At 37.9% G+C, this 22,666-nt stretch overlaps 1 protein-coding gene and 1 non-coding gene across 2 annotated transcripts; one reads left to right on the top strand and one right to left on the bottom strand.

The window, feature by feature from the left end:
• The first annotated feature begins 11,108 nt into the window (after positions 1-11,108).
• On the top strand, positions 11,109-11,217 carry LOC127743349 (small nucleolar RNA R71). The gene has a single exon (XR_008004741.1). It is a non-coding gene; the product is annotated as a small nucleolar RNA R71 (small nucleolar RNA).
• A 6,845-nt stretch (positions 11,218-18,062) lies between these two features.
• On the bottom strand, positions 18,063-21,406 carry LOC107469745 (protein CYPRO4). The gene is made up of 2 exons (XM_016089124.3): positions 19,612-21,406; positions 18,063-18,551 (listed from the first exon to the last, which is right to left on the bottom strand). Exons 1-2 carry the CDS (start codon positions 21,241-21,243, stop codon positions 18,264-18,266), a joined length of 1,920 nt encoding a protein of 639 aa, XP_015944610.1. The 5' UTR covers positions 21,244-21,406; the 3' UTR covers positions 18,063-18,263.
• Positions 21,407-22,666: the final 1,260 nt, after the last annotated feature.

Raw genomic sequence — 22,666 nt, 5'->3', positions numbered from 1 at the left:
AGGACCAACTGTAACCAAGGCAGTGGCAGCAGAGCCATTGCCATGGAGGATTCGCGCAGTGTTCCACCATGAAGGAGCAAGAGAAGACGATCTGTGAGGGAGTTTTAGTAGAGAATTGGGTCGGGTAGTGGTTAGGGTTCATTTTTTCGTGCTTGGGATTGCTTAGTTCCAGGCTTTAACAAAAAAAATGTAACTGCCACATCATTCTCTGTTAGCACCGTTAGTAAAGAAAATAACGGAAGGACGAACGTGACTAAATTTGTTATCTTTTGGGGATGAATTTGATTAATTTATTCTTTCGGGGATAGAAATGGATATAGATGTATCTTTCAGGGACTATTTTGACTATTAACTCGGACAAATAATTAGGAATTTTAGGTTAGGATTAGAAATTTTATAATGGGATAAGGGTAGAATAGATATTTTGATAAAATTATAGATTCAAATGATAATTTAAAACTAAATATAGTCTATTACAGTATTTTTAAGAATATTATTTATCAACTTACTCATTGGTTTTAAACAAAGTACTCTAATTTAAAATTAAAGATAAATTAACTAACTTTTTTTAATTTATAAAGATGAACTAAATTCTAATTATTTAAATTAAATTAACAAATCCTCACTATTTTTTAATTATCATCATTTTAATTTTAATTATATCAAAAATCTAATTATAATAAAAATTATATAAAATTCTTAATTAATTTAAACTCTAATTATCATAAAATTAATTTAATTATCTTTAATAAAATAGCCTCTAAGAATAAATAGTCCAAACTAATAAAATAAACCATAACTTATTCATATTTATATTTTTTAAAATACAAGACGTTACATCTTGTACATCCACAGCCAATCCAAGATATTTCCATCATTTTTGTTTATAGGGTATAAGTAGTGGTTGGGATCCAGAACCAGCAAAACGTACCAATTACCTTAATCGAATTAAAAATAACCCAAACTTCTCGCAAGTTATCTGATTCCTCTTGGCTAACGGAGAAAGGTATCAATTTTACTTCCTCAGGAATAGATATCTACTTCAAGCTCAGTGTCCAAATTGATTGGGGGCACAGGGACAAGCCTCGAACATTTTGAGGTGCTAGCAAATTCACAATTTGCAACCACCATTTTTTTCAGCATTTTAAAAAAACTTACAGAGACATCACCACCATGTTAAAAAGAGAAATTTTCGAAATTCACCTAGAAAGTTCAAAGAAAATACAACAGAATTATAAAAAATTCAGAAAGGTGCAAAAAAATTCAAAAATAGGACAAAATAAAACCTAAAGTCAACCCAACCAGGATTAGGAAAAACTAAAATAGTTGTACTCCCTACTATGTTAACCTAATCAAAATAGCAAATATAAAAGTAGAACCAGAGCCATGGAGAAAATACATGTAACAGTGAAGACGAAGGGAATGGGAAGAAAATTCTCAAAAACATATATAAATTGATGTATAAAATTGCAAAAAACAAGGCTAAAAATTTTAGCTGGTTTGATGTTGAATAACTTGGTTAGTGATACTTGTAGAAAGCTAGTCATTCTTCATTGGAAAAGGAGAAGAGAAGAAAGAAAAACCTTCAGGAAAGTTCTTTATTTTTTTGGAAAAAAAAATGTTTCGAAGAAATAGGAAAGTTGAAGTTAAAAGTGAAGTTATTTAATTGAAACTTAATGTGGCATTGATTGATGGGGAGAGAAATAGTGATAACCCGACGGTTCGCAAGTCCAAAAAAGTTATCCTTGCACAAAAGAAACAAAAGTTTTTTAAGGGATTTTTTTGCGCTTAAAAATTAATAAATAAAAATCATTTAAGCCTGATCCCATAAATTCGAATTCGACAAAGTCGTTAAGTCAAGAAATCGGAGTTGGGGCACTGTTTTGGACAATATCGAATAATCGACATTATAATAAAGAGAGAATATCACATTACTAACAAACGGGTATATCATTAAAGCTAATGAAGTCAGAATTAGATAAGACTGTCAAATTATGGCATCAAACCAGGCATTGAAGGTTACCTAGAGAAAGGGGAATAAAAGGAGAGGAAAGCTCAGTAGATAAACTCAAACAAAACTCCAACCCCAAAAAACATTACTGACTTAACCATTTTCGTCTCTTAGGTAGCGTTTATTTTCGAAGACAGGACACAGAGATATGGACAGTACAGGTTTAAAATGTGTTTGGAAGCAGAGATATGGATATGGAACTCATTGTCTCCGAGACAATTTTTTATATTTTTGTGTCCACTCTTTTACGAAGGACAATGATGGACACAGGATTTGGAAGAGTAGACACAAACTTTTTTATAAATTTTATTTTTCTTTTTGTCCATAGATATTTTTTATTATTCCACTATTATCCCTTCTTATTTTTCCTATATTTAGTCTGGGAACTTTTGAAAGATAAATATTTTTAAGCGTAAAATTGATCTTTTAAAATGCTAAAAAATAATTTATAAGTTGTAATTGATTTTATATAATTTAAAGAAAAATCAGTTTTTAGATAAAAAAAGTTGGTTTTCTAAATAAAATAGATTTTTATGTGCAAAAACTTTTTTTCATGTAAAAATGGATTCTTTTTTAAAACTGATTTTTTATTTAAAATTAATTTACCTTATTAATCTAAACAAAATTTTTTATTAAAAAAACTCAGATCTATTTTTTATTAATCTTAACCATATGTATTCCTACATAATAATAATAAATTTAAAAATAAAATAAATATATTTATAATTTTTATTTTAATATAAATACTATAATATATTTTTTAATTAAAATTTTTGGTCTTTTTAAACATTTTTTCAAGTTTTGTCTCTACTCCTACGTACTCTCATTTTCTATAAAATTAGTTTGTACTTGTGATGCATGGGAATTTGTCTCTCAACAAATTTCCTTCGGCAAGTATACCGAATTCTCGTCAAGTAAAAACTCACAATAGAGTGAGGTCGAATCCCACAGGGATTGATTGGTTAAGCAATTTTAATTGGAAGAATTCCCTAGTTGAGCTAAGCAAAAAATGGATATAGAATTGCAGAAAAGTAAATGGCGAGAAAGTAAATGACAGAAAATAAAGTGCAGAATCTTAAATGGGGAATTAGGGTGATTAGCATGAAAGTAAATGACAGAAAGTAAAGAGAATGGGAAAGATCAGAAATGGAAAAATCATTGGGTTCAAGAGGTGTTGCATTCTCCGGATCAAGTTCATTCTCATCTCTTCCGCAATCAATGCATTCATTGATCTCCTTGGCAATCCAATCTCTCTAAATTAGAACAATTGCCCAATTTCTTGATTTAATTGCTCATGAGAAGAGATGAGGTATGGTATTTCCAAATCAAAGTGTTGGTAGGGTTACATGTCACTATACCCATCCAAACCCCAATTTGGTCCAACATGAGAAAGCATTTCTAGCATGATCTCCTCATCCCTTTTCCAAGGCTCAGAGGAGATCCAATTATGGAGAGTTTCTTTCCCAAGATAACAATCGAATTAGATGAAGATCGAAAGCTTTCTAGTAAGATCAAGAGAAAAGAAAGAAGAAGAATAATGAAAACTATGATTGATCCATCAAATTACAACAGAGCTCCCTAACCCAATGAAAGGGGTTTAGTTGTTCATAGCTCTGGAAAATGGAAATGAAGAAGAAGAAAGATACATTCTAACTCTAGAAGTTGCAGAAAAGTAAAATATACAGAGTGTAGTTTTCTCCAATGCGCCAATCTCCCTTTTAGTTCAAAACTACTCCTATATATACTACTCTTCTTGGTCTTCTAGTCAATTCTGCAAGTCTTGGATATGGGCCTTTGATCTTAAGTTGAAGCAGTTGGAAATCTTTAGTGGGCTCAGCTTTAGTTGCTGAGAGAAAGTGATGTAAGCATGGACTTTGGCTTGGGGCGTTAGTGGCGTTAACGCTGAGCGACATTATGGGTTCGAGAACGTTAGTGGCAATCACTTTTCTTACTAATGTTCCCACCACATGGCCCACGTTAACTCCAACGTTAGTGGTACTAACGTGACTACTAACGTTGCCTTACAAACCTTCGCAAGCGTTATTGGGACTCACCTTTCCCAATAACGTTGCCTTGTGCCCCTAGTCCCCACGTTAGAGCTCACGTTAACTAAGTTAACGTGGCTCTTAACGTGGTTATGTCTCATCTTCGCAAGCATTATTGGGACTCACCTTTCCCAATAACGTTGCCTTATGCCCCTAGTTCTCACGTTAGAGCTCACGTTAACTAAGTTAACATGGCTCTTAACGTGGTTATGAATGCCATCCCAACGTTAGTGACAAAGGTGAGTGTCACTAAAGTTGGCTCATCAACTTCAACTCCACGTTAACTTTCACATTAGTGGTCTTAACGTGACCACTAACGTGGGCAATGCAAGCTTGATCCAACGTTAGTGACAAAGGTGAGTGTCACTAACGTTGGCATTGTTCCTCTCTTCCATGTTAGAGTCCACGTTAACTTAGTTAACGTGGCTCTTAACGTGGTTCATTGCCACATCCTGGAGCATTAATGGTGATCACAATTACCACTAACGTTGGAGTCTTTTTTTGTCTCCACGTTAACTACCACGTTAATATAGTTAACGTGGCAATTAACGTGGCTCATGATGGCTTCGAGGGTGTTACTGGTGTCCACTTTTCTCATTAACGCTGCAGGCTTATCCCTATTCCACGTTAGTACCTACGTTAACTCGGTTAACGTGGCTCTTCCTTGCTTCTTTTGTCCTGAAATTACACAAATAAAGTGCATCAAAGCTCTAATCCAAGTCATGAAATCATGCATTATCCAATCTAACATTCATTCTTTGCATAATTCTCATGAAATAATATAAAATTCATAATATTTGTCTAAATCAAGATGTAAGTGTTCTTTTATCTAAAACTTGCTTATTTCCTAAGAAAATGCATGAAACTACACTAAAACAGTAAAGAAAATGTCAGTAAAACTGGCCTAGATGCCCTGACATCACAACACCAAACTTAAAGCTTACTTGTCCCTAAGCAGGTACTGAAACATGAATGATGAATGAAAAGGCAAGAGGAATGAATCATTATTGTGGAAGTCAAATCCTTAGTTTTATGGAGTTTCATGCATAGCAACTTAGGTTCGTTCCTTTACCAGGTTTTAGACCTTTATCATGTCCTTGAACACTTGCTTGTTTACATCCCCTGAGACTTCCTAGTTATTGATCTTTCCTTCTTTTGTTTTCTTAAGATTTATTGTGTTCTTCCTTTGGCTAAGTGCTTTGTAAGAGGGCGACTCTTTATGACAAGCTTTCAGTCAACACTCTCGAACCAGTTGGTTCAAGGTGCTAGGTGTTAAGACACCCTTAAGGACTTACTCCCTCAAGTCTCTTTCCTTCATACATACACACCACAGGCACATGGTTTGTTATTTTTCTTTCTTGAGACCTTGGTGTCTAGCACCTCTTTGGGTTACTAAGTGTTCTGTAGCAAGGGTTACTTTTGATGGTGGACTTTCAGCTGATAATCCCGAGTTAGTTAACCCAAGTTATCAAGTGATAAGGCACTCCTGAGAGCTTATTCATCCAAGTATATCCCCTATACATGAGCACCACAGACACATGCCTCCATCTTAAAACCCTTAGTGCCTAGCATTATTATTTATTGTGTTCTCTTCCCTTTTTTATTGATCTTTTTCTTTTCTTATTGGGATCTTATGATTTAGTTAGTCTCATAGGATGTGTTTCAAGCATAGGATTCAGGATAGATAGTTGCCTTCTTTCCTTGTTGGTGAACCAACTTAGCTAACTAATCTTCCTACCACAAACATATAGAATTCACTTCACAAAATAACTCCACTCTTGTTTTTCATATCATTTCTTTTCATTTGGCTTAAGGGACAAACATACAAGTAAGCAAGATGAAGTTGAAAACCAGGAACACTAGACTAGTAATCATAGACTTTAACAACAATGAAACTTAAATGCAGAATTGAAAATCCTAAACTACTATGGAAGCATGTTCTATTTCATACATGATTTTCCTTATTTAAAGCTTGAAAAGGTAGAGAACAAGAAGGAACTCCACCACCTTTTACTCATGAGGTTGTTCATGCTCTTTTGCTTCCTTGTCTTTCTCTTGACTACTTGACTCCCCCGCTCCTTTGCTCTTCCCAATCAATTTCTTCCAGAAGCCAGCGTCTTCCATTTTCTTTTTCAGTGTTTCCTTTTGTTGTTTCACCTTCATCTCCTCTTGATTCTTCAGGTTTTTGTGAACTGTTTCATATTTTGAAATGGCAGTTTATATGATGCATGTTCTCAGCTACATAAGTCAGCTTGGCTTGAGCGTTTATATTAAATTCTTCCCTGTGTAATTGCCGCCCTTTATTGAGCACAGTGAACTCATTGAATGCTTTTATTTGAGCTATCTGCCTTTGATTGAGCTCTTGAAGGTGCTTATCGTGATGCTCTTGCCTTTCAGACATTTAATTGATGGCTTGAGTGAGCTGAGAATAGTGCTCTTGTTGCTGCTCCATTAGCTGTTTTTCCCATTACCCTTGTTGATTCATCCAATTTGATAGCATTTCCTCTTGACGATCCATTCTCTAAGATTGAAAATGCAACTATTGTTCTTGTCCTTCCATGTATATTCTTGATAAATCGTCAATGGCTCCTCGAATGTGACCCAAATTTATGTTGGTTGGGTCATAGTACCCTTTTCTATGATATTCTGTTGGTTGAGGTTCTTCTTGGAAAGGTTCTTCTTCTGGTTCTTCTCCTGATGTCCTCTTCCTTAGATGGGGTATTTTCTGCTGTTGAGCTGGTGTCACATGAGTTATACATTAAAGTGTAAGTGACCTCCCAAGACTTACCCAAATTGGATTACTGCCCTCGAAGACTACCTTGGCTTTCATGCATAATCTAAAGATGGTACTGGGGTACCAAAGTCTAGCACCCGAATCACTCTTCTCTACTGACTCTTGAATTCCCTCAGCTATGATTTCGTGCACATTGATGCCTCCACCCTTTATTAAGCAATGTACCATAGTAGCTCTAGTGATGTTGACCTCAGAATTATTTGCAGCTGGGAGGATAGATCGTCTCACAAGCTCAAACCATCCCTTGGCTTCCGGGATGAGGTCTCCTCTCCTGATGAACCGGGGCCTCTTATCCGAATACCTTTCCCAGTCAGATCCCACAATGCATATGTCACCCACAATTTCTTCCAGTTCATTATTGTCGGGGCCATTACTTATTCTTTCTTGATAACCGAGCTCAACAAAATGTGGTGATTTCAGCTGGAGAGCCCTTGTTATGGCATTGGGGTTGAAATCCACCTCTGTTCCTCTTACGTAGCTCTTGAAGGTGGGGGCCATGGTCTTGTCTTCTCTAACCACATTTGCATAGAATTCCTTGATGAGGGTTGCATTAATCCTTGTTTTCGGATTGGTGAGCTTTTGCCAACCCCTTTGCTCAATCTTCTCTCGAATTTGTGGACATTCATCTTCGTTGAACTGGAATGTCAACTCAGGCAGTATCTTTTTATTCTTTATTCGTTCAAACTCGAGCTCATGGAAGGCCATTTTGAATTTTCTTCCATCGAAGGGAATGCTCTCCACTGGTTCCTTCCTCTTTTGCCTCTTGGAGCTTGATGATGCCATAAGTGATAATTGATTTGCAAAGGTGGTGAAGGATATGAGTTTGAAGATAGAGTTCATTTGGTTTGAGGCAAGAAGTGTCTTAAAGGAATGTGTTTTGAGAGAAGGAAGAGAGGTGAGTTGGATGAATATTTGATAAGGGTTAGAGTGGTGAGGGTTCCTTATATAGGCTGGTGGTGAGAATTTAAGGGTATAGATTGTTAGGGAAGTTCAATGGTGGATGGTTGGGGTTTATTTTGGGGGGGCACGAGGATCATTGCTTTTATGACTTTGATTAGTTTGATCTCCAAGATGATCCTTCCCAACATTGCATGGCACACTTTCCAGGGAGTTCCCTTTGAAGACAAGTGTATAACCCCTCTTAATGAAGTGGCCGAACCTCCTTCCATTGGTTGTTCCATCAATCTACTCCAATCCCCCTTTTTTTCATTTCCTATACAAGACAAAAGGAATACAAAAAGTTAATTGAATTTTTGGTGGGAAGATTTAAAATATGAACTAGCTACCGTAAAAAAATATTATTTTTTTCTTTTATAAATATGATCTTCAGGAAGACAAAACAACTGACTTCTTTGATGCTCATATATGCACATTGGTGACACCAAACTTAGTTTGTGATCATGTGGTGTTTAAGGGTTTAATCAAGACTCTTAGCCTAAAATGACATAAGTTGTGTTCATGCCATCTTAACGTGCCTTGAACACCAAACTTGTTGTTCACTATATGTTGTATATAAGGGTTCTGTTAAATGTTTGTCAAAGTTGTTTTGAAATTCATAATCTTACTTTATTAACTAACACTAAAGAATTCAAAAGAAGGGATAAGAATCATGGGTTGCCTCCCATGAAGCGCTTCTTTAATGTCATTAGCTTGACAGTTGACCCTTGTCAGGGTGGTTGGTGGTGCTTCAAGTCTTCCCCTCTTGCAGTGTGTTTGTCTCCAGTGGCTTTGTTGAGAAGCTCCACATGTTCCAAGGATAAGACTTTGTTGATGATGTATACTTAAGGTAGCTGAGATGGGATGGTAGGAAGATGAGGTGGGATAATTGGATAGTGAGCAGAAATCACTTCATCTCCTGGAGAGAAATCCTCTGTAGGGATTTTCTTGTTTCTCCATCTTCTGGGTACTTTCCTCCTTGTTTCTCTTGATGCTGTCTTGCTTTCTATAGATTCTTTCTCTAAGGGATCCTTGTTACTAGCTTTGCATGACTCTGGTGGGCTCAGCTCCCTTTGAGTTACCTTTGAATGTGGTTCTTCCTGAATATATAGCTTTCCAACCAATGGGGTTTCCAATTGTGTTGTTTGTGCTTCACTGCTTGTTTCTTGCCTCAATGCTTCATTATGCTCTTCTCTTGATTCTTTGTTTTCTTGACTTGCTTCTTGCCATGATTTGAAGACATTGAAGGTGAGTTGTTCATCATGTATCCTTAAGATTAGTCTCCCCGTTCCACATTTATAAGTGCCCTAGCAGTGGCTAAGAATGGCCTCCCTAAGATGATTGGATGGAGATGACTTTCTTCCATCTCTAGGATAACAAAGTCTGTGGGGAGATAGTAGCTCCCAACCTTCACCAGCACATTTTCAACTACTCCTATTGCCTGTTTTTGAGTTTTGTCAGCTAATATGATAATTACATCAGTAGGAGTTAGTTCATTGATTTGGAGCGTCTTCATGAGAGAGAGGGGCATTAAGTTGATGCTTGCTCCCAAGTCACAAAGCCCTTTGTCAATTTTTGTTTCGCCTATAGCACAAGGGATGTGGAAGCTCCCTGGGTCTTTTCTTTTTATAGGTAGCTGTGGTTGAATGAGAGCACTACACTCCTTATTCATCAGTATTGTTTGCCCACCTTTCAATGAACTCTTCCTGGTCAGAAGCTCTTTTATGTACTTAATGTATAAGGGCATCTGTTGGAGAGCTTTAATGAATGGTATGTTTACATGAAGAGATGCAAACATATCAAGGAACCTTGAGTATATTCTTCTTGCTTCACCACCTTTTAGTCTTTGGGGAAAGGGTGCATATGGGTTCAGACCCTCTTCTTTCTCCTTCTGTGGAGGGTTGGGTTCCTGATTTCTCTCCTCATGCTTATCTTCTGGACTGTCTTGAAGATATTTTGCTTGTGTGACTGCTTCCCCCACACTCACTTCATCACTAGTGGTGATTACCTTGCACTCTTCCCATCTTACTTTCTTAGCTTCTCCTCTGGGGTTCTTCTCTGTGTCACTTGGGAAGCTATCAGTGGACTTAGGAATTTGCTGGAATAGATACCCTACTTGGGATTCTAACCTTTCGATGGTTTCTTCTTGGTTCTTGATGTTGGTTCGCACCTCATCCTTGAATGCTTTGTTGTCCTGGACTTCCTTGCATAAAGCTTCAAGTAAGGTTTCAATTCTAGAGAGTCTATCCTCAGAGTATGATGGTGGGTTTGGGTTATAAGAGTGAGGGTGATCATGCTGGTTTTGATATGGGTGTTGAGGAGTGTGGTTAGATGGTTGTTGATATGATCTTTGTGATGAATGTTGGTGGACAGCATGGTTGTTAGGATTGTGATTTTGACGTCTCTAATCTTGGCATTGGTCCTGTTGGTTTCCCCACCCAAAGTTGGGGTGGTTCTTCAATCCTGAATTGTAAGTTTTGGAGTATGGATCATGATTTTGCCTTGGTGAATTACCAACATAGTTGGCTTGCTCCCATTCACCTCCTTCCTCTGTGTTTACTCCTTCTTGGGTTGATGATTGTGTGGTGACTGCAGCAACTACGTTCTTCTCCATTTGCTTTGTAAGGTCAGCTACTTGCTTGGTAATCATCTTGTTCTGAGCTAGTAGTGCATCAACATGGTTCAGTTCCATTACACCTCGAGTGTTACTCTTCTCAGAAGCATAGAAGTAGTCATTATCAGCTACAGTCTCAATGACATCTATAGCTTCTTCAATGGTCTTCTTCTTGTTTAAAGATCCTCCGGATGAGTGGACCAATGCCTTCTTTTATTCATACGAGAGTCCCTCATAGAAAATATGCAGCTGTACCCATTCATTGAACATGTTCGGTGGGCACCTTCTTCAGGACCATCTCATTGTTTCCTCATTCTTACGTTTTTTCCACTGACAAATTCTTTTATTATTCGATTTGTATTAGATTTGAGTGTACCATCAGTATCCGAGTTATGGATATGAAAAAAAGATTGTGATACAAATGTTGCTAATAGTATATCGTTAATCATAATAAAAAAAAATAAAAAGAAAGCGCTTTTACTACATACAAATACAAAGAAATTTCGGAATTTACCGCTATACAATTACAACCCGTCTTTGCTCAATGGATACAAAATACCCACGCTTTAGCACCGAACACAACGGCTCCTGGTGCAACAACAAGCACCAGTTTGACCATGTATCAAGAGCCAATCTTCGATAAAAGAGAAGGTTCCATCGGAACAAAACTTTTCTTATTTCAGGATACCCTGTCTCTTTTTTTGTGGGGATCAATGACAAAAAGATACTGGAACATAAAATCCTTAAACCTCTCCCACGCTTCGTAGAAAGTCTCACCATCTTGTTGCCTGAAAGTTTGTATCTCAGCTCTCAGCCTGTTGATCCTTTGAAGAGGATAGAACCTTGCCAAGAATTTGTTCACTACATCTTCCCATGCTGTTAAACTCTCCTTTGTGAAAGACTCCAGCCATTTAGACGCCTTGTCCCTGAGTGAAAAGGGGAACAAGAGCAATCTGTAAACATCTGGGTGGACGCCATTAGACTTCACGGTGTCACATATTCTTATGAACGTGGTTAAATGTTGATTTGGTTCTTCTTGGGCACTTCTTCCAAATGAACAGTTGTTCTGAATAAGGGTGATGAGCTGGGGTTTTAACTCAAAGTTGTTAGCATGTATGGTTGGCTTTTGGATGCTGCTTCCGCAGTTGCCTGGGTCTGGGTTGATGTAAGATCCTAGAACCCTTCTTCCTGGCTCAGCATGATTCACATGACCATCTCTGGCATGGTTATGAGCTTCTCCTTCATGGTTATCCTCCATGATTGTTTCAAAGAATTCCTCCTCTTCCTCTGCTCCAACAACTCTTTTGCCTCTTGCTTCCCTCCTTTTTCTAAGGAGAGTCCTCTCAGGTTCAGAATCAAAGGGTGTTGAAGCTCCGCTTCTTCTACCTGTCATACAACCAGCACAGCTCACAGCAAGAAAGAAATTGCAGAAATTATAATGGTTAAAGTGATTGTTAGTGTGAGTAGTGCAAATTGTCAAACAGTTAGTGGGTTACTAAACAGAATTGTAAATAATGCGAGAAAATAAAAGGGGAGATAAGGAAAGGAAAGAAGTAACTGTAACTGAAAGTAACAGCTAAACAAAATAAAAAAAAAGAAAAAAAGAATACTCAATCTAGTGATCTTCCAATTTAATCATTGTTGATTCAAAATCAATCCCCAGCAACGGCGCCATAAACTTGATGCATGGGAATTTGTCTCTCAACAAATTTCCTTCGGCAAGTATACCGAATTCTCGTCAAGTAAAAACTCACAATAGAGTGAGGTCGAATCCCACAGGGATTGATTGGTTAAGCAATTTTAATTGGAAGAATGCTCTAGTTGACCTAAGCAGAAAATGGATATAGAATTGCAGAAAAGTAAATGGCAGGAAAGTAAATGACAGAAAATAAAGTGCAGAATCTTAAATGGGGAATTAGGGTGATTAGCATGAAAGTAAATGACAGAAAGCAAAGAGAATGGGTAAGATCAGAAATGGGAAAATCATTGGGTTCAGGAGGTGTTGCATTCTCCGGATCAAGTTCATTCTCATCTCTTCCGCAATCAATGCATTCATTGATCTCCTTGGCAATCTTAAGTGATTGAATCCCAATTCCTTGGCAATCCAATCTCTCTAAACTTGAACAATTGCCCAATTCCTTGATTTAATTGCTCATGAGAAGAGATGAGGTATGGTCACTGATTATACCACATGTATTTCCAAATCAAAGTGTTGGTAGGGTTACATGTTACTATACCCATCCAAACCCCAATTTGCTCCAACATGAGAAAGCATTTCTAGCATGATCTCCTCATCCCTTTTCCAAAGCTCAGAGGAGATCCAATTATGGAGAGTTTCTTTCCCAAGATAACAATCCAATTAGATGAATATCAAAAGCTTTCTAGTAAGATCAAGAGAAAAGAAAGAAGAAGAATAATGAAAACTATGATTGATCCATCAAATTACAACAGAGCTCCCTAACCCAATGAAAGGGGTTTAGTTGTTCATAGCTCTGGAAAATGGAAATGAAGAAGAAGAAAGATACATTCTAACTCTAGAAGTTGCAGAAAAGTAAAATATACATAGTGTAATTTTCTCCAATGTGCCAATCTCCCTTCTAGTTCAAAACTACTCCTATATATACTACTCTTCTTGGTCTTCTAGTCAATTCTGCAAGTCTTGGATATGGGCCTTTGATCTTAAGTTGACGTAGTTGGGAATCTTCAGTGGGCTCAGCTTTAGTTGCAGAGAAAAAGTGATGTAAGCATGGACTTTGGCTTGGGGCGTTAGTGGCGTTAACGCTGAGTGACATTATGGGTTCGAGAACGTTAGTGGCAATCATTTTTCTTACTAACGTTCCCACCACATGGCCCACGTTAACTCCAACGTTAGTGGTACTAACGTGACCACTAACGTTGCCTTACAAACCTTCGCAAGCGTTATTGGGACTCACCTTTCCCAATAACGTTGCATTGTGCCCCTAGCCCCCACATTAGAGCTCACGTTAACTAAGTTAACGTGGCTCTTAACGTGGTTATGTCTCATCTTCGCAAGCATTATTGGGACTCACCTTTCCCAATAACGTTGCCTTGTGCCTCTAGTTCTCACGTTAGAGCTCACGTTAACTAAGTTAACGTGGCTCTTAATGTGGTTATGAATGCCATCCCAACGTTAGTGACAAAGGTGAGTGTCACTAACGTTGGCTCATCAACTTCAACTCCACGTTAACTTTCACGTTAGTGGTCTTAACGTGACCACTAACGTGGGCAATGCAAGCTTGATCCAACGTTAGTGACAAAGGTGAGTGTCACTAACATTGGCATTGTTCCTCTTTTCCACGTTAGAGTCCACGTTAACTTAGTTAACGTGGCTCTAAACGTGGTTCATTGCCACGTCTTGGAGCGTTAGTGGTGATCACAATTACCACTAACGTTGGAGTCTTTTTTGTCTCCACGTTAACTACCACGTTAATGTAGTTAACGTGGCAATTAACGTGGCTCATGATGGCTTCGAGGGCGTTACTGGTGTCCACTTTTCTCATTAACACTGCAGGCTTATCCCTATTCCACGTTAGTACCTATGCTAACTAGGTTAACGTGGATGCTAACGTGGCTCTTTCTTGCTTCCTTTGTCCTGAAATTACACAAATAAAGTGCATCAAAGCTCTAATCCAAGTCATGAAATCATGCATTATCCAGTCTAACATTCATTCCTTGCATAATTCTCATGAAATAATGTAAAATTCACAATATTTGTCTAAATCAAGATGTAAGTGTTCTTTTATCTAAAACTTTCGTATTTCCTAAGAAAATGCATGAAACTACACTAAAACAGTAAAGAAAAGGTCAGTAAAACTGGCCTAGATGCCCTGGCATCAACTTGATGTAGAAAATTTGGAATCATATGGTTATTTTAATCATTTCATATAATATTTTAGTCTTGTCCATGTGTATCCAAACGTAATACTGGACATTACATGAGTGTCTTATACATCGTATCCAAATACAATACACAAACAATAATTTTTAGTGTCTCCATCCTATTGTCTCTGTCTTCGTGTCATGTGCCAAAAACTTGGTTTGGATTTTACAACCACAAACTCACCGTTTGGATTTTACAACCACAAACTAACCAGCAAGTGTACTGGGTCGTACCAAGTAATACCTTACGTGAGTAAGGGTCGATCCCACGAGGATTGATGGATCAAGCAACAATGATTCATTGATTGGCTTAGTTAGGCAAACAGAAAAAGGTTTTGAGATATTCAAAAGGGTTAAATTCGAACTCAAAATATCAAAAGGGTAGACAAATAAATAAGTTGGGAATAAAATATGGAGAAAACAAATAAGGCTTCAGAGTTATCTATTTTTCCGGATTAAATTTTCTTACTAACTATTTTAATCATGTAGGATTTAGTTTATGACAAACTATATGTGACTAGACCCTAATTCCTTAGACCTTTCTAGTCTCCTCTAAAATTCATCGACTGCCAATGCCTTGGTTAATTAATTCCAATTAGAGGGTGCAGTTCAAATTCCAGTTTATATGCCACAAAAATTCTAATTACCCAAAAATAAGAGGATTATATGTCACGTATCCCGTTAAATCCAAATAATTAAAATTTAGGAGAAATTATTTTCAAGCTGTTGTTCAAGTAAAGAGCTTTTCCAAGTTTTACAAGAACTCAAATAGAAAGAGGGTCATACTTCCGTTCCACCCAAATTCATAAGATAAAAAGTGAAAAAACAATTCTTAAATTATAAATCCATACATGGATTAAAATAGAAAAAGCAATAAAATCAATCCATACAAATAGACAGAGCTCCTAACCTTAACAGTGGAGGTTTAGTTACTCATGGAATGTGGAATGTAAATTTGTATAGAATTCCCTAATGGAATCCCCCTTATGGAATGTAACCTCTTTTTATAACTAATCATAATTAATTTAAAATCTAATTTTTAAAATTAAACTAATATATTTTCCTATTTTAAAATCAAATTTGAATTTGAATCAGAATTTATTATAACAATTAGCAAGTCTTCAGTTGATGGGTGGGGACCACTTGTTTTGTCTATTCTGCAGCTTCTAATCTGTGTTTTCTGGGCTAGAAACTGGGTCAAAACAACCCAGAAATTGCCCCTAGCATTTTTCTGCATTTTCTGCACGTGGCACATGTCACACGTACGCGTCAGTCACGCGTACGCGTTGATGGTCTTTTTCCCGAGTCACGCAGACGCGTCGATCACGCACACGCGTCGCCATGGAAAGCTCCAAATCACGCGTACGCGTCAGTCATGCGCACGTGTCGCTCTTCGCTGTCATCTCCTTTGATTCTTGTGCTGCAGAAACTGCATCAAATCCAGCCGAATGCTACCTAAAATAAACAAAATTGCAAAAGACTCAAAGTAGCATCCATATTGGCTAAAAGATAATTAATTCTTTATTAAACTCAAAAAATTAGATGCAAATTCACTAGGAAAAAATAGAAAAGATGCTCACGCATCACAACACCAAACTTGAACTGTTGCTTGTCCTCAAGCAACCAAAACTAATATAGGCTTAGGATGTGAATTTGCATGAGAATGAGAGTTCGATTAAGCTCATGTCTCTTTTTATAGTGGGGTTTATAACTGTAATCCTGAATAGGTTTGGCATCTCACTCTCTTTTGAATTAGAAGAATGTCATTGTCATTTGGAATTAGAATCCGAATAATATTATGAATTCTCTGATCTTTTATATTTCAGTTTAATCCTTGAACACAGCAAAATTTACTTTAATTTATTTTTCTTTGGTGCTTTGCACCTTGGGCCTAGCCGTGACTTTAAATGTTTTGTCTCAAGCTTTTCTTGACACAGAAACACCACAAGCACTTAACTGAGAAACTCTCTTTGAGTTCTGATTTTTCTTTCAGTTACTCCCAGACAGTGGTGCTCAAAGCCTTTGGCATATTCTGTTAAACGCACTTGGTCTCAAATCTAAGTATTCTGTCTCAAGGATTACTTGACACAATCACACCACAAGCATATGACTAGGGAAACAACTCTTTGAGCTCTTAATCATGTCTGACCTCCCTAGTCATTGATGCTCAGAGCCTTGGACCTTTCTTTTATTATTAACTATTTTTTTTGCTGTTTCTTTTGCTTCAAGGATTAAACTTTCATTAATTTCATAGAAATCATAATAATTCTCTAAATTCCTATTCCTTATACATCAACATTCTTTAGTTATCCTAAAGAATAAAGCAAAATAGCAGAAAACTGGAACATAACATAGAAAAAGAGGGGAGGAATAAAAAATATGAAAGGAACTCAACCACCTTAGTTATCTTAGTGGTTGCTTTATTCTTTAGGTTGTGCTCCTCCGTAAAGATGATTCGCCTCCCTTTTGGTGCTATAGGAATAAACAGAAAACCCTTAAGCAAAGCGTCAACACCAAACTTAAAAGTTTGCTTGTCCTCAAGCAAAGAAGAACTGAAAATAGAAAGAGACAAATATTATGATGAAAGAAAAAGAAAAGGATAAAAGAACAAGAGAGAATTAGGATTGGGAGAAGGGGAAAGAAAATTAAAACTGGGCAGCGAACTAATGTAGTTGTGCGGTGCAGGCGACACGTACGCGTGCAGTACGCGTACACGTGGGTCGCGGAATTTTCTTAATGACGCGGACGCGTTGGTGCGGAATTTATAGTCCACAAACTAAACGGCAAGTGCACCGGGTCGTACCAAGTAATACCTTACGTGAGTAAGGGTCGATCCCACGAGGATTGATGGATCAAGCAACAATGGTTGATTAAATTACTTAGTTAGTTAAACAGAATAGTATGTTGAGTGTTCAAAGAGCATTAAACAGCAACTCAGAATATCAAAAGAATAGACAAATAATTAAGTTGGGAATAAAATATGGAGAAGATAGTTAAGGTTTCAGAATTATCTATTTTTCCGGATTTACTTTTTTTACTAACTATTTTAATTATGTAGGATTTAATTTATGGCAAACTATATGTGACTAGACCCTAATTCTTTAGATCTTTCCAGTCTCCTCTAAAATTTATTAACTGCCAATTCCTTGGTCAATTAATTCCTATTAGAAGCTATATGATCAAATTCCATTCCAATTTACAATCCTAGTTTTCTTCTCTGAACCATGAGCAACTAATTCTTCATCATTAAGGTTAGAAACTCAGTCTATTTGTATGGATTGATTTTATTGCTTTTTCTATTTTAATTTATGCATGGATTTATAATTTAAGAATTGTTTTCGCTCTGTATCTGAAACTTTAAGAATTGTTTTCGCTCTGTATCTGAAACGCACCATTACATATTGCCTTTTCAGCCTGGTTCTAAAATCGTGTGGTTAGGATCTCCATACCCGACTTCACAAGCTCATATTCTCAGCAAAAAATCCGAACACGGCTAAAGATTTCATGCAGGAACCGTTGCAGGAAGTACAGATTCATTATTTGTTTAGTAAGTGTGATTCATTTCTTCAAAGTGATTATAAGTGGTAAAAGGAGATCAACATGCCCAGAAGCACAATAGGGTACTCAATCTCCAAGATTCAATACAGGTGAGACGAGAAAATAAGCTTAGAAATGGCATATCTTTTAACCGATTTTTATCTTTTTTCTTTATCTGAAAAAAAGGGTACAAAATATCTTTGCCAATAGGAAATACCACACCAATGAAAAAGGTATAACTATTAACTGAATAAGAATGAAAATACATACAGCGCAAACCTAAACACCTACTATACAGAAGAACAAACGGTAAACACTCAGACTTGAATACAAGGCAACAAATCGATTGAGGGACTAAAATCCTAATTTCAAACATAAAAATTGAAGAGGGGAAAAAAACAAAAAAAGGTGAAAAAAAAAGAAGGTTCAGCCATGTCGTTTTCCAGAGAGACTGATAGAGCTGACTTTCATAGGAGTTGCCACCACAAGCGGAGCTTCTGGGGAATCACTAATAGCAAACTTCTCATGCATAAATCTTGATTCCACAATCGACTCATCTTTCAACACTATCTTATAACAGTAGCAGCTCTTCAACCCTTGTTGATTTCTGTAACAATGATGAGCACTGTTCTTTACTTGCTGAAAGTCCCATATGACACTGAACTTGCCCACGGTTGCAACAAGGTGGCGTTCTTGCTTACCATTCTCGGTGACCTGAAAGAGAAAGACAACAAAAAATATGTGAGATACTTGATGCTACAACGGTATTAATGAATCAATCTATAATTAGAACTAGTTTCCACAATACATAACAAGCAAGCTATTAATTCATATAAGGCAACCATATGAAAACAGATGTCATCAAATTGAAGTATACATTTCATTTTACATTCAAGTATGTATGCAACAAATATTAATGAAGTGAATACTAACATGCAAGTGATTAACAGAACAATACTTTGTTTGCATCCCCTGTTACTCTGCATTTCAGCCCAATTTACAGAAAACAGCAACATAAATCCGACTTGCATTATTCCTACATCCCTTATGTCTTAAAAATATCCTCCACCATTTTATCTCACAGACCATCATTCAACTTGACAGAATGTCTTGCTCCATCAAGACAAGAATCAAAATGATTCCAGGAATATGCTCAGGTTTATAATGGATTACATGCCTTACCCTCCAGGTCCATAAAATATTAGCACAATGGTCACAAACAGCAACATCATCGTTATTGTTAATAACTAAATACAAGGTAAGAAACTCAATATTCATACATAAAAAAAAAAGGTAATCCTGCAACTCTAAAGCATGAAGGTCAGGGGAATGGCACAAAATCTTGCGTAAGAGTCATGTCAGCTTGCACAACACACAAGAGAGTTATTTTTATTATCACTTATCAGCACCAATCCATAAATGAAAAGTTGACTTCACTACACTTCTTTTAGTTCTAATATAAACATGATAGTCAGTGAAACTAAGCTCATTTGCGAATGTTCGCAATCTTGTACATTGCCCCATATGCTAATCATAGACAAAACAGGAAACTGGAAATTTGAAGCATTGGAGTACACTACATTCATTTTTTTCTTTAATAAAACTGATCAAAGGGAAATTAAATGTGCTGCAGTTGATGATGTTACCCAACAGACATAATAATAAACAGCTACATGAAATATGCTAACACGGATATATGTATTAATATCTTATTGCAATGCAAGTATAAGACAACATAACAAAAACGTAAAAATAATTGGGAAAAAGTGATTACCCATGAGAAATGGCCACCATGGAACTTATTGGTTTCACCAGCCAAATGTGAATCCAGAGGAGTGAGCTTCAACAGCCTCGGAGAAGGTATCCGATTTCCCATACGACCACTGAACCCAGTCTTAGTCTTCCCATCCTTATCAGTGAACAACGTACAAATCAACACCAAGTAGGTATCCGTGGTGCCAAGCACCCACTTCCCATCAAAGGTAACATCAACATGAGTGATCGGCGATCCAAGTCCCGGGAATGCAGTCTTCGCCTGCCTCATCGACGTTTTGGAATACAGCCTTATCTTCCCATCAAGCGACCCTACAACAATGGAACCATCGCCCGTGGTCGCGAAGCACTGGAAATTAGTCCCTCTTGAGAACTGATGCCCCTGGCTCCAATGCAGCACTGGCGAATTCGAAGAATTCGCAATGTTCTGAACAATTCCCTTCTTATCACGCATATCCCACTGGCACAGCCTGTTATCATCCAACCCCAGGAAAGTTGATTCGGAAGGATCCAATTGTGACCCTTTAGTGTCGTTTGTTATGTCTCTCATGGTGATGTCAGCGCCATCCTTCTCAAACTTCCATTCAGTAACAATCTTTCCAGTCTCGATATCAAGCTGGTGAAGCTTCGAAGCGTTGGGCTTCCCTTCGCTCATTGGACTCATCAGCATCATGTTCGTTTCCGCCCTCATCAGCAGGGCTTTGTTCGCGGTATGCTGCCGGAGATCGCCACCGGAGAATTTCACAGCCACACCCTTCCCGTGAATTCCCCGGTCAAAATTCCGGTAAACATGAACGCCGGTGTCGTTAACCAAGAAACTATTATCCAACGCTCCCAACGTAAGGCTCTGAACTCCGCCATTCGCAGCCTCTTCGAACTCCTCCAGCAAATCGTCTCTTGACCTAACCGGCGTGGTGATTCTTGGTGAATTTCCTAAGGAGGCATCGTCGGCGTCTTCCCAAACCGAATCGTCGGCGACCTCCGGTTTCACCCAACCGATAAACTCCTTACCATAGACCTTCACTTTGTTCTCCTCCGTAGGTTCGAGGTCGTACACGTTGTAGAAGAGTCGGTCCTGGAATTCGGTGATGAATCTCCGGTATGACTCGTCGGTAGGAAATTTGAGAGCCCAGACTCCATTAGAGACAAAATCGACGCGGCGTTGGTCACCGAACATCTTCAATTGCATCTCCGTCGAAACCCTAGCCTTAACCTTGATCCCAACCTTCAAGTACCACTTACCGTCGTTTCGCTCGTCGTTGTCGTCGTTTTCGTTCTCTTCATCTTCTACTTCTTCGTTGTCGTTTGATTTGACGAAGGAGTAAGCGGTGCGTTTATCGGCGACGATCCATTTTGCGGCGGGGGTGTTGCCACCTATGTGAAGGTAGAGTTTAACGGCGTTTTTCGGAAGGGAAGAAGAAGAAGAAGGAGAAGGTGTGTTTGATTGGTACTTGAGCTTTAACGCTTTGAGCCTAGCGTCAACTTCATCGAGCTGGGTTGGTGTTTGAGTTGCAGAAGTGGAAATGGTTTGGGCATCTTCGTAATTTTCTTCTTCTTGTTCTTCGTCTCGTTCGTCGTAGTCGGAATCGGAGTCGGAGACTTCAAGGCCTTCGCGGCTCTGAGAGGTACCCATGGATAGGGTTGAAATTGGGAACAGGATTTGAGAATAGGATTGGAAATTGAAGATACGAGGTTCCGATTTGATTGATGAGAAAGGAGAGAATGAGAACCAACTGATTTTGGCTTTTGAGTTTTGGGGATTTGAAATGGTGGGGATCAAGACGTACCGTTTTTTTTTTTTTTGTTTTTATATTGTCAGAGCCCGTTACTTAAGCGTATTTTTGCTACGCTGCTCTGCGGTGCTTTTGGCGTGGAAAATACGCACCTCTTTTTTATTTTTTATTAAATTTTGAGTAATTAAGTTTAGTTTCTATTTTGGGTCTTAATTTGCAAATTACTTGGCAGTTAAGCTAAGTATTTTTTTTTGTGGATTTGGACTATGCCCAACAATCCAAACCCAACTCAAAGAACCACCTGACCCTCTCCTTAAACTAAATGTTGCGTCTAGACCAAAAAAAAAAAAACTAAATGTTGCGTTAGTCATGTCTTCTCTGGCCACGGTTACTGTGAATAGACTCCATAGCCATGAATTAACCTACCTTGTCGCTACGGATGACGTTCTCTGTCCGGCGCGATGAGCTCCTCTATACAGCAAACTCCGATAAAGCTAAGTACTTCTTTTTACTTTTGTCAGCATTAGGTTGGGTTTTGTATTAGCATGAAAAATTAAGAGCATTTCCAATGAGAAAAAATTTGGGGTCCATCTACTCTACTGTAGTATCAAAAGAAAAGAAGGATTTATACGTCAGAGAGAAAAAAAGTTGAGCTCCTATATCAATTTCAAGAAAAGGAAGTCTCTTGAATGGAGATTCCATATGCCCATGGATTTTTTACTTAAATAAATTTTATGGAAAGCAAAATTATTTGATTCTCCTTAAACGAATTCTGCAACGTAATTACTCTCTTGGTATTATTATATAAATCGTCATAGACTGTGTAAGATTATATAAAACGTAAATCATTTCAGCCTGAGACGATTAATGCATGATGTGATAAGGGAAACAAAGAGTAAATCATGCTAGGTCCCTGGAGTTAAACAAAGAGTGTAAATCGTCCCAGGGTGGTAGGTTTAACATGTTGTTGGGCTAAATCTCATTGAGCTGCCATGATTTACACCTTATTGACACCCTCTCCAGCCTAGCAGATTTACGTATTAGTTGGTAATACAAACTGGACTGAGACGATTTAAGGCCATCTTAGTAACCCTAAGGAGGTTGGCACGAGTTATGTTAGTAGTGCATGCTGAAAGCACTGCGGCGTAAAGGTGAGAGGAGGTTTGGGAGCCACCATTGTCACCGGAGAGGAAGCTTTGGGGGGAAATGTGTTTGGGGTGGATCCCAGCCCGCGGCGGAGGTTCAAGTGGCAGTGGGCAGAGGCGTCTTAGTGGCACAGGTGGGGTGGGAATGAGCCGCCGGTGGCCGGCTGGTGGAGGAAGT

Source organism: Arachis duranensis, chromosome 10, assembly GCF_000817695.3.
Source record: "Arachis duranensis cultivar V14167 chromosome 10, aradu.V14167.gnm2.J7QH, whole genome shotgun sequence".
NCBI classification, from domain to species: Eukaryota; Viridiplantae; Streptophyta; class Magnoliopsida; order Fabales; family Fabaceae; genus Arachis; species Arachis duranensis.
The sequence above is the reverse complement of the archived record's forward strand: the minus strand, read 5'-3'. Positions and strand labels throughout refer to the sequence as shown.